Source organism: Rhyacophila brunnea, unplaced genomic scaffold (assembly GCF_057557595.1).
Source record: "Rhyacophila brunnea isolate RB1 unplaced genomic scaffold, BYU_Rbru_1.0 scaffold_1, whole genome shotgun sequence".
NCBI lineage: Eukaryota > Metazoa > Arthropoda > Insecta > Trichoptera > Rhyacophilidae > Rhyacophila > Rhyacophila brunnea.
The window spans coordinates 40362061-40379060 of NW_028232751.1; the positions used below are offsets into that span (position 1 = coordinate 40362061).

Consider the following 17000-nt stretch of genomic DNA (forward strand, 5'->3'; position numbering starts at 1 on the left):
ACTGGGGGAACCACGCACAACGCAACGTGCCGCCATTATTAACATGAATACTCCACCTAGCGATAATATATAGGAGATGCTTGCAATTTGAGAATTTTTTGATAATTTACATTATAAAGTATTTTAATTATTAAATATGTAGTCATCTAAAATCGTTAAAATGAAAAATATTTCATTTTATTTAAAGACAGTACCTACTTAGTAGGTATAAACTTTATAAAATCGTTATAAAAATAATTATTATTTTATAGTCGTGTAAAATTTAGTTCAAGTTTTCACCAATGTATTGAAAAGATTTTTGACTAATTCATAGTTTTAGTATTGTTTATATTTATTTTACAAAACATTTTTATAGAAAATAGAGATGTGTACTTGAAATGCTTTTATTTAAATGAAATTTCATTTTGGTATGGACACAGTATTGAAACCAAGATCTGAACAAAATGATGCATAAGTGCGAGTGAGAAAGTATTCGACACCCTTATAATCTCTGCAACATGCGCTAGAGTAAGATAAAAGGTTTACAGATGTGTAAGATATCTTGCTATGGTGTCACCATGAAATCTTAGTTTGTCTCATAGCTAAGTGTCGATAACCTGTGAGCGCGTGTTGCTCAAATTGCTATTTTTTGTGTTAAATATAAAGTTAGTGGTAAATATTTGGTTAAAAAAGTAGAAGAGATGGTTGTGTGTGCTGTAAAATGTGGTAGCCGTACTGATAAGCAAGAATGGTATTACGTGATGGTATTACGTTTCATAGGTAAAGTTGATACATGTTTGTGATAATTTATTTGTATATCATTATATATTTTAATATCAAGTGACCTAGTGTTTTTTTTATATCTTAAATTATGGATATCTTTACCTAATGGTTGCATTTTGACCGCTTAAAATACTATATAATCTAAAAAAATAGAAAATTATATTTTAATTCTGAGCACTAGCAAAATAGTCTTTGGTCCCAAACATTTGTATACGAATACGTTCGCTTACCCACAAACTAAACGCACAGCACGCAGCTTCATTTAGCAATGCAATGGGTGGAGTCTAGATGTATCTATAGTCTAAGATTGAAACCCTATTTATTATTTTTTTTATGAAAATCTTGTTTTTTAAATAAATATAAAAAAAAACATTAACACTATAAATTGGTCAAAAATCTTTTCAATACATCAGATAAAACTAAACTTATCCTTTTCCGAATTCAAATTTTATAACGTTTTTTTAAATTGTAAGTTTTCTATGACTCTAAATAAAAAATATTATACGTATGTATTAAGTAATTTATTAAAACACTTTAAAATGTAAATTAATACAAAAAATGTCTTAAATTGCAAGATTCCCAAGTGGACCGTACAATGGCGTTCCGTGGGGGTAGGCAGATTGAGCGTCACTTGGCGACAGTTACTTGAAGATCAGAAAATCGAGGAGATTCATTTGATATAAATAGAAATAGCTACCTAAACTTAATTACTAAAATATCTTTCCCATTAAAAAATCAGCTCACTAGTTGGAAATAAAATGTATTAATTAACATAAAAGGTTTAACATGACTGTAATTTTTCTGTCGGATTCGCGATGTCTAGTTTATTTTCGTTGCATTTCAACGTCCTTCAACCAGAAACAACACATGCAGATTTGTGAATAATTACTGGCTGCCTTATTAACCAGTGCGCACTATTGGTTGACTACACGTTGGCTGTCGAAACTAAAGATGTAGGTACCCTATTTTACAGAGCGTCTCACCTCCACTCCTGGTCCACGATTTTAGTCTGTTTCATTCAACACATTTCGTAGATATTGGAATCATGAAAGGATGATAAAAAAACACTATATAAAAAAATGGGGCGGCATTTTAGTGCTGCCTAGGGGCGAGATTTTATCTAGGGACGTCACTGGGACCATATACCCAGATATTCAGCACGTTCTGTATTGTATAGCGATGAAGACCTGACCTGCAGCTAAGTGATTGCGATTTTTCTTGCGAGGATTGTTGGTGTCCGTTTGTGTCTTGTCTTTTAACCATAATATTAAAGCAGCGTTCGAAATAGAATATTTTACAAACGATAGTTTATCTCGATAGCTCGATAGTTTTAGCAAAATATTAACATAAATATCTAATTGTATGTCTATTTAAAAAAAATAAGTGTCTAAGATTTTTTATAATATCACACATCTAGCTCAGACAGTCAAATACATATTTTCACGAGACGGAGAGATAATTTTTGTAATTTTTTGAACCGGAATGGCGCTACAGTCTATTTCGAGCCCTGTATTAAAGCAAACATCGAGTGCCTAAGACGGTTGCACCAATTCATGAGTCATGGATTTTCTACCACCACCGAGATGAGAAGGCCAATCCGTTGAGAAGACCATTCGATAACCAAATCACACGATCCTCAGGTATAAGGTCATGACAAAGAAGAAGTAATATTCCATTCACCGGAGTAATTTGCACATTTTTCTGTCCCCCCCCCCCACATTCTGTAAATAATAAATTTCAATGTTGGTTTATTAAAGGTGCTTACCTACTTTCTTCGATATTGTCGAGGAGGCGACTGTTACGGCTACGGGGTTCCTACTAATTCGTGGGTCCTGGATTATAGCATCTTTAGCATTGTGGAAGAAGTCAATCGAAGGGTGTATCTAAAATCAAAAAATAATCTCTAAAATAAACTTACAATAAAAGAAATTAACAAATAACGTTATAAAATGCGAAGTAGTTAATTTTATTTATTGATACATTTTTTTATTTGAATAATATAAATAAGTAGTACCTATGTAGGTACAAACATAATTTGAAAACATCTTAAATACATAGGTACATAAGTATTAGAAAAATATAAGACGCTCGACGGGACCTCAATCTGTAACCACTGGATTTGCGCCAATGTGCTTACCCAATAATTAAACTACGGGCATCTATCTAATTGCTACGAAATTAACTAGTACTTAGTTTCTACATGGATTGCATTATGTCTGGCTGTCGGTTTTTGCGTTTCAAGACAAGCTATCAATAATTGAGTGGTCCGATTATTTACTAAACGTCGCCGTTACTGGTTGAATAAAAGAAATAGCTTATTATATTATTGTTATTTCACACGATGTAGGTACGAGGGTGGGTCAATAATTCCTTAGAAAAAAGCATTAAAACAGTTTTTATTTTTGTATTTTTTTTTTATTTCTCAACATAATTTCCTTGGAGCTCAATACACTTGGTTAGACGTTTCTCAATATTTTTTAAACCGTCAGAAAAATAAGTTTTCGGAAGGTCCTCAAAATAAGCATTTGTCCGATCGATGACTTCTTCATTTGAAAAAAAACGTTGTCCACTTAGCCATTTTTTTAAGTTTGGGAAAAAGAAAAAGTCACTGGGGGCTAAATCTGGCGAATACGGTGGGTGGTCGACCAATTCAAACTTCAATTCTTCAATTTTAGCCATTGATCGTAAACATGTGTGAACACGGGCATTGTCCTGATGAAAGAGGATTTTTTTCCTGTTTAAATGAGGCCGTTTTTCTTCAATTTTGTTTTTTAGCTGGTCCAATAAAGATGCATAATAATCCCCTGTTATTTTTTTTCCTTTTTCCAAATAGTCAACGAAAATAATTTCACGTGCATCCCAAAATACAGTAGACATAACTTTACCAGCTGATTTTACGGTTTTCACCTTCTTTGGACATGGTTTGCCTTCGCAATCCACTGCTTTGACTGTTCTTTCGTCTCGGGAGTATAGTGGTGTATCCATGTTTCATCTACAGTCACAAAGCGACGAAAAAATTCATCCGGATTGCGTTGCATGAGCGACAACAGGGCTTTAGAGGCCACCACCCTATTTCGTTTATTGTCGACTGTGAGCAAACGCGGCACCCATCTTGCAGAAATATTTTTCATGCCCAATTTGTCATGTAAAATAGAAATGACGCTACCTTTTGAGATCCCTGTAACCTCAATTATCTCACTCAACTTTAATCTTCGGTCACTTAACACCATATTGTGGATTTTATTGATCATTTCTGGTGTAGTCACCTCTACAGGACGTCCTGAGCGTGGTTCATCCTTTGTTGATGTACGACCACGTTTAAATTCATTTAACCAGTTATAAATAGTTGCAAGTGAAGGAGCAGATATGCCGTGAACTAAATCCAACTCATTTTTTATTTCCTTTGCTGTTAACCCTTTTATATTAAAATGTTTAATAACAGCTCTAAACTCAATTTTCTCCATTTTCCATTTTTCCATTTTCCACAAGCAAATTTTTTTTTTAAATGTACGAGAAACACACAACAACCCGACCAATCTGATTGAAACTTCGCAGCATACTGAATCGGTAGTGCCGCTGCATGAAAACAAACCGCTTACAGTACTAGTCGCGCCACCTGTCGGCTTTTCTAAGGACTTATTGACCCACCCTCGTATGTCATTCAAATTTACTTTGTTAAGTTTTTTATGCAGCGAATTGGTATATTTGTGAATAATTCAGCATTAACCCTGTCTGTTCAATATTCTCTATATTCTTTGAGTGTCCTTGAGTGAATTGTAGTACCTACATTACTTTATTTCTTAATTGCAATATTTACTCGATACTAATTCTCGTTTGTTAATAAATTAATTAATGAGATTACATTATTGTAAACTTATTATATTTCGGTATAAATTAGCGAAATCGCAATCATTGGCATACCATAGGTTCAATTACAGTGGCAAAATACATCGCTGAGATAATTACAATATGTATGTATTGTGAGATCACTAATAATTGAACCCGGAGACCCCGTAGGGCATTGCACTATGGGGCGGCTGGCACCACGACTTTAGCGCGCGGGACTCTAGCGCAACACAACCCCTAGATAACATTTGATCCAAAATTACATCTTATTTAAAATTAATTGGTAAGTACTTTTACAAACCATTAATCCATTGAAAGTTTATCAATTTAAATTACTTGGAATTGAGTATCCATTACGTCGCTAGCCCATTAATTCCGCTGGGTTTTTTCAGTTATTATTCTATTGATATTAAATGTATTATTGTTATTATTATTTTTATTAGTGTTACAGCTTTACAGAGACTAGAAACGTCTGGATTTTTTAAAGATCAGGTATGCATTTATAATATTATATTTTTTAATTTTTACATATTTTTTTATTTTAGCCATGGAACGAATTGAATCAAGGAAGAACAAAGATCATATTTTGCATGGAGGATATCGTCATTATAAAGACTGACTTCTGGCTGATGGAGCGACGTCATTCCAAAAAGAACTTGCTCTGGACGTCTGAAAATAAGTCAGAATGCTGTGGTTTCTATGGTAACGAAACATAATCATGCTCCAAATCCCAACGAAGCCACAGCGATGAAGATCGTGTCAAAAATGCGCCAACGAGCGTTAACGACTGGTGAGGCACCCCGTCAAATAATACAACAAACGACAGCCGGAGTTTCATTGGAGTTAGCATGATATCTTCCGGAATACAGATCATCGCAATGCACGATTGAAAGGCAAGGAAAGAAACATCCCGTTTCTTATGCTGCAGTAAATTCGATCGGCGATATCGATATTCCAAATTCTCTTAAAGAAACATTAAGAGACGAAGAATTTCTGTTATGGGATTCCGACGCTTTGTTCCGAAAAGAGTTCTGATTTGGGGACTTCTTCCAACTTTGATATTCTTCACGAGCATGGTCACTGGTTCATTGACGGGACGTTCAAAGTGGCGCTGACTGTTGTTCTGCAAGTCTTCACGATTCATGCGCTCATCGACGGAACTGCTCTACCACTAATTTATATCTTGCTTCCTGATAAATCAGAAGATAGCTATGCCAGAATATTTTGGAAGCTGAAACAATTAAAACCGACGCTAAATCCCAGCAGCAGAATGGCAGACGTTGAAAAAGCGAGTTAAAACGGTTGCTCTATTGGGTTTCCCTGGAGCTGAAATGGTCGGGTAATATTTTCACCTTGGCCAGAATCTCTGGCGAAAAATTCAAAAATGCAATCTCACCACCGAATACAGTGAAGATGAAAATATAAGTATTATTTTAAAATATAAGATTTTTTTTAAACGGTACATGTTCAAACACGCGTGTGATAATTGTAAAAAATCTTAACACCACTGCACATTTATGTACTGAAATAATTCTAAAACATTAGAGCGAGAGGTTTAAAAGAATACTATTTTATGTAATAAAAATACTTTATGCAGTCATCAAATGTTTAAAATAAATATAAAGGATAATAAGGCTTCAAAATTATATAAATAGATTATCTATAGCGTTTAAGGTATGTCCAGAATCATGCTTTGAAAATAGAAAAAAAGCACCATATTGACCCACGCTAAGCACGTCCGCCCTTAAGAAGAATCGCTAATAATAATGACATTTAAATTTGTATTTATAAATATATGTGTTTTATAAACAGTTTATAATTATGTATGTTTTATTTTGATTTCAATTTTTCTTATGTTTTTTTTATAATGTAATTTATAATAAAATATAGCACATTGCATGAATATAATAAATAAATTAATTAATATAAGTATATAATATATAAAAATAATAAATTGCGCGCTAACGTCGCCGCGCTAGAGTCCTGCATGTGCATGAAAGAAGCTGAAAGCAAGAGCCGAGTTACCTACCCACCATGGAAAACCGTCTACAGAATGACAACATTTGGTGCACTCGTAACAATAATAAGGTAGTACATGCGGATTATCTCGTACTATTAAACCTGCAAATCAAACCTTTCTGACAAAAAAACTTTTTCATGCAATATATGACCCGAAAAATGCTATTTCAACAGGTTCCCATGAGCTGAGATATGTGTTGATTTATTTAACGTCTCGGTCAACGCCACTCGCCATAATTCTCGTGACACGATGGAGGATGGAGAAATATGAAATCAAAGTATAACATAAATAAGTCAACCCCTACCTATAAATGGTTATGAATGTTATCGTCTATTAAACGAAACGATATAAATATTATGTAGTTAAATACATATGGCCCAGTCGTCAACTACGCTGATTGGAAATTATAATATTTGAAACTTTCACGATTGTATGTTTATCGTAATATATTTGGAAATTGGTTATTGTTGCTGCGTGGTTGAATAAAGATACTATTTTGAACAGTTGTTTAACAGAATACAAACAAAATATAATTATTGCTTACTTAAAACGCCTGAAAGTTAATGGACGATGGATCTTTCTTTTGAACACTTGCGAAGAAGAGACAAAGAACACAAATTCAGTAAAATTCGTTGCAATACTTCAATGAACACTCACAAAGGTAACTATAAAGTAACACAGAATTTAAGTTTTTAGTTTTCAAGACGAAGAAATACTATTTATTCAGCAAGCAAGAAAAAGCCGCCATTCAAACGAATCCACTGAAAAGATAGAGACAGTACTGCCAACTGCCGTTTACAAAAATATCTCGCAACGGCGGTACCATAACCAATAACCAAGGACAAGGGTTATTGTATACCACTTGTGGTTAATGATAAATAAATGCTATAATATTTAAATCCAATAAAATTAATGGTTTATTAGGTTCAATATTTCAATCCAATGAATGCGATACCTACAGAAAACTGACAATAATGTGTTCATCGGATTTTAAAGATATTTAATATTTTTTCTCATGAAATACGTTCATCACCAACAGCGCAAAAAGCTCGTGAAATATGTTGAATTTACAAAGGTTTACATTAATTGAACGATGAAGTTTCAGATAAAAATAGGAATCAGGCAAAGAGATTGGAATCAGGGATATTACGAGATGGAATAGGTACTTACCTAGGTAGTAATAATAAAATTGGTAATGGGAATTCGGAGCAAGGAGGTAACTAACCATGGTTAGCCAATCATCGATCATGGTGAAGTTGATCCGAACTAGCAAATTATTTCAAATTATTCAGTAACGTTTAGTCTTGGTCTATGGTAACGTTTGACATTTCCAATTGCCAACTGCTATTTATTTTGCTTTGAAAAATTGAAATTACAACGTTACGCATTTTATTATTAATTATATTTTATTGTACTTGTCTACCAGAATAATATTATAAAATTGGTATGTATTGTGTATTACTTCTGTTAATTTTGTTGTACAAGACAACTGTTTGATATATTAGTGTAAAATAATGTACTATCACATGAGAAACATAATTTGATCTTACTTTGAATACTGATAAATAGTGCTATGCCAGTTATTTCAATATGAATTAACTGCTCGAGCAGGAACACAGTGCATATTATTTGATGCAATTGAGGGATTTTCGTAATCAACGGAATATTATAACGTTTCGTACTAAACCGAACTTTTTCAAAAATTTGACAGCAAGTTATAGCAAATTTAATCATTTTAATTTTTCGGTTCCTATGTCATACAATAGTATTCGATGAAATTGATACTTCCAAACTATTATTACCTATGTGATATTCCAGATTGATTGCAGATCGTTCCAGAATTTCAAGATGCCTCGTCATTGCTGGGTACCAGATTGCAAAATTAAGGGAGTGGATCTGTCACGCATTACTATAGGCAGACTACCAACGACGGCAATGGATCAATTTAATCGGCAATAGTACAATTAAACTGTTAAAATCACCTGACAACGTGGGAGTGTGCAGAAATCATTTTCTCCCGACAGACTACTGTGGCAAGAAGCTAAAAATGGGTGTGTGTCCATCTCAAAACTTGACAACCCCATTATCAGATAGTGATTCAGACATAAATCTGACGGAAGAAAATGATCCTTCCACTCATAGAATAGTATTAAATTTTCAAGCACACAGTATTTCTGATAATAATTATTGTAGTGTGATTCCCTCTGAATCATCGTCTAATATTGATCTTGCGATTCCCTCTGGATCATCGTCTAATATTAATCTTGCGATTCCCTCTGGATCATCGCCTAATATTGATCCTGTGATCCCTTGCAGTCCAGTAGCAATACCTGCTTTTATCAAAGGTGAGTGATTTAAACATCTAGATAATATATACATATTTTTATTGAAAATTAGATTAATCTCATATTTGAAACTCCAATCCACCTTATGAATTTTACATTTACTTATATATTATAACATAGTGGGTGCGTGTACCTAAATAACACGTTTGGATATCCATACATTAAATTATAATCATATTGTCAATTATTTTTACTAGCGAGACAGACTGGCGAAAGCCAGCTTGCCCAGCTAGTTTATATGATTAAGCTAGAATTCACCTAGTACCTCATACCTATATACTATGTAGACATGTTGCTAAATAATATTGTGTTAATTTGTATGTTTTTAAAATATTTCAAATGCCGTATAATGTGTCTTGCAGATCGTACACCTGAAAATATTCCTATGAATCTGACGGCCTTGACACTCAAGGCTCGAATGTATCGCCGCAAGTGTTTGCATTTGGAAAAATACATCCGACGAAGAAATAAGACGAACTTCAAGCATAGGATAAAGGGGGCAGAAAAATTTGCAGATTCACTAACCTTCGTTCAAGCCACCAAAGGCCTGTCAAAAATACAGCGAGACTTTTTCAAACTCCAATTAAAATCATGTAATTTAAAACCTAAAGGGTGTCGCTTTACCGAAAGAGATAAAGTCTTAGCCCTCACTTGGAAGAGGATATAAATTTCTGTCAAAACTTTTTACGTTACCATTAGAGGTGAGTTGGAACTACTGTCACCAGTTTGTGTACTTAAGTTTCGGATGAAACTATCCATACTAAGTATTTGTGGCCCAATAAACTTGTTTCAAGAAACTTGAAACGTATTAGATGTTCGAATTCGAACGCATTTGATGATGTCATCGCAGTGACTTGCCCCGCGCCGAGTCGCGTCTAGCAGTGACTCGCGTAATGCTGGTTGACTTTCAACGCTATTGATATTAAATGCGCGCGAGCGAGATATCATGATACACGTATGTCTAGCCGTGATATTATACTCAACTGTCATTGTTCTCCCTTTCTCCTCTGTTATAAAGTTGGTATAGTGAAGGACAGAAATGGTCATTCGTTTTATAGTATACTATTTGAGTTCGCATTTTTAAGAGTTTTAAGTTTCAGTTGAGTATGAGACTTTATCGAGTTCCGTAGTTCGACGCATGGTATGTGATTTAGCCGTCCGCTAGATAGTTTGTAGTCTTGCTACGTATGAAATCATCACACCTCGGCGTCGCGACTCGCGTATGTTTAGTATGTGACTGGTTTTAGTTTTAGATTCAGTTGAGTAAGATATTTACATCGAGTTGACGTCGGCGTTCTTATAACGCTAACTGACTACGCGTTTATCTGGTTTTGTCACGTCGAGTTTCTCGATTTTTTAGTGTTATAATTGGAACTTATAAACATAAACTGAATTCAAATTGTATGTGTGATTGTATAAATGGATAATAATTATATTATACTTAATAAACAATTTGTGTAAAAATGGCTACTAAAAGGTTAAGTTTCGTGTGGAATCGTTCCAAAGAAATAGTTACAAATTATGCCATCTGTAATGTTTGTAAAATAAAAAATTCATACAAGTCAATGTCAAATTTGAAGAAACTTTTACAGCGCAAGCACCCAACTATTCATATTGAATTTGCCAGGCAAAATATAGCTCCACCTGTAAATGAAAATGCTTTACAGATAAATGAAACCAGTGCTTTTAATGCTCCAGTATTTTCTACTGAAACAGGAGTGACTAGTGCCATAGTTCCAGCTCTGTCTCGAAAATGGGACTTTCCGAAAAGCGGATGTATTTTTAACGATTGTATTATAGCCGATATTTCAAATACTAGTAAGTATTTTGGAAAAAGTTTCGATACTAAGTATTTTTTAATACTGGTAGTAAGTATACTTAGTCTTCAAAATCGACCAGTTTTCCCACCTCTAGTTACCATCCATCCGAACTTTGCAAACATTATTATCATCTGTTCCTATCTCCACCGGTATCTCTGGTGTCATTATTTCTCAATTAAAATCAATAGTTAGTGGTTTTACTGACCATGAAAAATATTATACACTCATGTGGGATGAAATGAGTTTACAAGCGCACTTAGATTATAATAAAAAAAGTGACTTGATCGAAGGTTTTGAAGATTTTGGGCATCTGCATTCTAAAAAAATTGCAGATCATGTCCTTGTCTTCATGATACGAAGTGTGGCTGGTAATAAAAGCAGCCAATAGCGTATTATTATTGTGAATCTGCAACTAAGTCTGCTCAATTAGTTCGTTGCATTAAAGAGGTTTATAAGGCAGTAGTCTCCACAGGTATGCATTGTTCATAATATAATTATAGAAATAATATCAGTGACGAAGGGTGGAGGTAGGCTGTTAAGATCCGACATTAATAGAGCACACTAAACTTTGTTAATCATACGTATTTGTTTTCATTGAACAAATTAATTCTTAATTCAATGAAATCAAATAAGTATGAATGACAAGTTTAGTTGGCACTATTTATGTTGGATGTTAACAGTCTACCTTCACCCCTCGCCACTGCATTATATGAAGAAATATTATATATTTTATTATTGCACGTATTCTAATTGAAAGAAATGCATTCCAAAATAAATGATATCTATGGATTTTGAAAGAGCTTTTGCACAAAATTATATTTTGAAGTAGAATATGTATTTTCAGTTAGAACATGTGTATTATACCTATATTGTATATTTTACAGGTATAAAGATAATCGCAACAGTATGCGATCAAAGCGCGACGAACACTGCTGCTTTGAAAAGTCTACGTGTCAATACAGAGAGACAAAGAGCCGATACCGGATATGAACGTATGTATTTATTACCTGTGTATATGTCAAATTAATTCTAATATTTTACATATTATATGCTTTTCACTTATTTGTTTTATTCTCAGGTATCACAATAGAAATTATCAAAGGACAAGAGATTGTCGCCCTCTTTGATGTGACTCATTTATTGAAAGGGATGAGAAATAACTTGATGACAAAAGACCTTATGTATTTCGATGGCAAGACAATTAGGTACGCATCATGGAAACATATTATTGATCTGTATAAGATAGATCAGGCGAACGTCGGCAATTTGAGGCTTATTCCCAAAATAAATGAGACACATATTTTTGCATCGAAAATGAATAAGATGAAGGTGTCGACTTGTGCCCAAGTGTTAAGCCAGAAGTTTGGCAGCCACCTGCTGTTCTGTGCCACACAAGGTAACTTTGTTTTATATATTACTAGCTGACCCGGCGAATTTCGTACCGCCTCAGAATCAATAATCTTGTATTAACTTATTAGCTGAATTAAATTCATTTTTTTATTAAGTTAAAATGAATATTCAAAATGAATTAAGTTCAATAAATGTGCAAAAATCAAACCAAAATGAAATGGATTACATAGTTTTGGTTGGTTCAGATTTCGAAGCATGATGACTACCGAGCCAACCTTCAGTTGTAAATTGTGCGGTGGCAACCAGGAAGATCCAATGAGTTTACAAATTCAGTTGGCTATTAGTAAAATCATCACCTGGGATGAATTTAGAATGGCGCGTTTGTGCGCCATTCTAAATTCATCCCAGGTGATGATTTTACTTGCTACCAAAACTGTGGCCATTGCTGAATGTTTCGCAATATTGCATATCGGTTTTTCAGTCGTTTGAAGGTTTAACGGCAATTTCAACGCTGAATGAGCCGTTCGGCATCCTTTTAGCAACGTGGCCGCTATCCCGGAAGAAGCAACTGCTACAGCAATTTCGGATCTCGCACGAACAGTGGCCAAAATCAATGACATGAGGAATGTCTTCCCAGTTCCACTGGGCGCATCGAGGAAAAATAAGCCACCATTTCCATCATCAATTGCCTTCATTAACGTATCGTGCACTACCTTCTGTTGGGGGTTCAACATTAGTACATTCGTTCGAACTAATTAGTTCAATGCATCTCGATCATTTTCACGTTCACGTTCCAATTCTAGATTGAAAGCGTAATTCACTCCACGATGTGGCATTGGCATTCCTAACTTGACTAACAAACTGCCGCACATGAGGTAACACATGTCTTCGATCAAAAGTAAAACCTGGTTATGTATCTCCTTATTCACATCGAGATCAGGATTCCCTGAAATGACACGAATTCGATGTAAAATGTCTTCTGACATGTCATCCTTGTAGTTTTTCTACAGTTCAGGTGGATTCGATGGGAAGCATGTCGAAATAATGATAGCAAATAATGTGCGTATCTGACTTGGAGATGCAGAAGCTTTTGACATGCAGCACGAAATGTTAGGCACACTACACCATTGACAGTTCGAAGTGATTCAAATGATGTCGGCCCACGAACATTTACCAGCAACAACCGCAAGTAGAATCATTCGCCATTCTTCGGATGAACTGTGTAAATGCGACCAAGAGCCTCAGTAGAATGCACATCCGGATGATCAGGAACCGCATCGCCTTGCTTCCGACGTTGAAATTTCTTCGATGAAGCGTTCCAAGTGTAATAACGTGGCATCTTAGAGTAGAACAACGTTCGTGCAAACGGATCGCTTTGGCAAATCGAAAAGAAACTGGTCAATGTTGGCGCTGGAGATATTTCAGCACGTTGAGCAACATTCGATGCGTTTAAATAAACTTGTTGACCATTCTCCAGATGCACCGCCAAATGTACAGCAGTGGGATGACGTTCATGAATGGGGAATGAGAGAATACGCCAAATTGCTTCATTGCAGCTCACATATCGACCAACTTGATAGTGCATGATTTCATCGTTGGTATTGGGAGTTTGAACGCCAAAAACTACAATATCGCTGCCTTTGCTGACATATTTGCAGATGTATTTGATGGATTTCACTGAATTGCAAAACTCCACGTTGCAATGCGCCTTGAATGTTTTGGAAAAAAGTGGCGAATACGGAACAATCCAAGTGTTGTCGACCACGATATCGTTTCACTTCATTTTCGTTGTGATAGTTCTACCGTTATCATTGGGTGATCGACGCCGATACAGTGGATAACCATCATTGGCAGTGATAGTCTCCGCCGTTAAACTTCATGGATAACGCTTGGAACACTTGCCATCGACCATGCACGCTGATTGGGGGGGGGGGGGGTTGATGGCGCCACACTGTCCATGAATCATTTAAGTAATTACAACATCATGCAGGTCTGGATCGGTTACGGGATCAGGAATCTCGGCACATATGATGTCATCTTTTTGGTCTGGTCGAATTCTTTCGACTAACCAAATAAGAATGTGTGCATGCGGCAAGCTTCGTTTTTGTCATTCAATCGAATACATCCAGCATCGAGTTTCCCAAAGACGCGATGCTTAACAATGTAGTTCATCAGCGACAGGATTTTTGTTTGAAGACACGTGCCGATCACTTGATGTTTGTCTGGGGAGTAGCAGTTGAACAATTTCTATTCATTTCGGATTTCATGTAAAGGTGATGAATAGATCTGGACGACCGTCATGACGAACATATTTCATTGCATCTTTCGCATATTCATGCATATGACGTGGGCTGCCAATGTACATCGCCGATAGAATAGTCAATCGACCAACATTAGCTGCATCTCCTACGGTGCTGATTGCATCGCGTAAATGAATATACTCCTCCGATCGCAGTTTGGCTTGGTTCAACCGAATGAAAGTGAGGCGCTCCGTCTCGATTTTAAGCAATCGACGAAATCGCAGCAAATAGTTGTCAGTTTATTTTTGGACGCTGTCGAAGAAGTAAAAAAGATTCAGGCAGGACAACTTCCTCCAAAATTCACCGGAGTATACAACAAAGTCTTTCGGGATGATCTGAGGCTGAACCGAATCAACTGTCAAAGGGTAGATAATGCACACAACGCCTTTCATTTGTTTCTTGTTTATTCTTTCTGTCATGCATCGTTGTATATGGATTTAAATTTTTTGTGATTTTCTTTTATTTTCGAATGCGCGAGGTCATTTTTCAAAATGTCAAAATATATGAGAAAATGAATTGTCTTCATAATGTATTTTTTCCGTGATTTATCCGATATTTTAATAGTTATTCTGCTATTCGGGGCGGAGACAAATCTAACAAATCAAAGATCATAAAAATCGGTCCAGCCGTTCTCGAGTTATAAATGGTGTAACTAACCCGACTTTCTTTTATATATATAGATGTAACTAATGTAATAACATTTAACTCAAAATCTGATTATTTTTATAACAATATATTAAAATAAATTAAAAAAGCATTTATAATTTTAAAGTTATCAGTTATGCCATCATGGATTAATTAAATATTTCCACCTGAATTAACCCTGCTGCAAAGTCATTCAAATTTATTTAATTACATATAAGAGTAATTTCCAAATTATAAAGTATACATGGAAGTACACCGAATGAGCTAGGCGAGTAGATTCTATTTTCAGAAGATACTGAATATCTTTTTATTTCGATTCCAGGGATAGTGATGCCAAACGGACAAATCATCCCAAGAGAAGCTGAATACACCAGCAAAATGCTATTGTTTTGGGATGAAGTTTTTGACTCTGTGAATGGAATCTCACTGAAACCACATCCGTATTGGAAAACGAAAAGGGTTTGCGCTTCAAAGGAGTCATTACACCGAAAGGAGTCATTCCACCGACAATTCTGGTTTGATAGTATAATAAAAATAGACATGCAATTTGTAGACCAACATAAAAATCCAGTACCAAAGGTGCCATAACTTCTGAATTGGGAAAAAACTTTGGCTGGTTGCATTAAAATATTGGATACATTGCATGATGTGGGGTTTGAGTATGTAGCTTTTCGTAATTTCAACCAGGATTTGCTGGAAAATTTCTTTGGCAGTATAAGAAGCCACAATGTTCGTAATGTCAATTTTCAGGATCCTTTAAAAGCCTTTTGATTAACAATTTAATGTCTAGATATTCCATCAGAAATAATTGTGAGAAAGACGATGCTGATGGTCTTTTTGAGAATTTATTAGGATTTTTAAAACAAACCGATGACACCCCACAAAACCTTGATGAAAGCATTTCAGGCGTAATTTCAGAGGATTATTTGGAAGATAATTTAACCTCTGCAAATGGTAAAATGTACACCGCTGGTTATGTTAATCGTAAAATTTCAAACTCTTGTACGCATTGTAAACGGGACATGAACACCGAGCCTACCAGCAAGCACGCTAACGTTAATGACTGCTTCAATTCAACTGGAAAATTAATTAGAAATTATTTATCAGAAAATGCTTCTACGCATAATATTCAGGCAAAATTAAAAACCAAAATTCTTCAGAAAATTGATTTCACCGTTTTTTCTTGCCCTCTCCATAAAGAAGAGATTAAGAATAGATTCATAAAATGTATGCTTTCTTTACAAATACATACTTTCTGTTATACTGCAAATAAATTTCTAAATGGCAAATTAAATTATTCGGGGAGAAATAAAGTTTATTTAGCAGCTGGTCAAAAATATAATAGTAGGCGAAGAAGGCCTGTGCGATAATATTTGTTTAACAATAAAATTATTTGTACAGATTTTACACTAGTACCTATGTACTGGTAAATAATTTTTACTTTTACTCTTCTCTTCTTCTTCTTTCTTCTTTCACCCTGTCACGTCCCAACATTGGGGCATAGGGCAAGCACAAGTTGGCGCCACTTCCCTCGGTCCATCGCCAACTCCTGTGCCTCCCGCCATGTCAGACCTGCAGCACGTAGGTCGCTTTTGTAGCATCGCTGCAGGGTGAGGGAGGGCCGGCCACGGCGACGGAACCCTTGAGGCTGTGCCACAAGGGTACGAAGTGCCGCACTCTCTAGTTGTGATTTAAGTTACATATTGCATTTTTCTAATTTTTATGCTCTGGTTATTCACTTTATTTTGGGGGATTTAACAACATTCGCAGTGCACTGACATTGACACCTTACAACAGTTATTCTATCTTTTTTACAAGGTAAAATTAAAATGTATTTATTATTGTCAACCATTATATAAAATGAAATCATATATTTATTTAAGTTGAGATGTCAATGTCAAACCATTGAGGC

The 17000-nt window shown here is 35.2% G+C and overlaps 1 protein-coding gene across 1 annotated transcript; it reads left to right on the forward strand.

The window, feature by feature from the left end:
* Positions 1–8675: 8675 nt before the first annotated feature.
* Positions 8676–15683, forward strand: LOC147079776 (uncharacterized). The gene is made up of 5 exons (XM_085945593.1): positions 8676–8973; positions 11239–11265; positions 11678–11785; positions 11872–12189; positions 15411–15683. The coding sequence occupies exons 1-5, from the start codon at positions 8676–8678 to the stop codon at positions 15674–15676; spliced, it is 1017 nt and encodes a 338-aa protein (XP_085801719.1). The 3' UTR covers positions 15677–15683.
* Positions 15684–17000: the final 1317 nt, after the last annotated feature.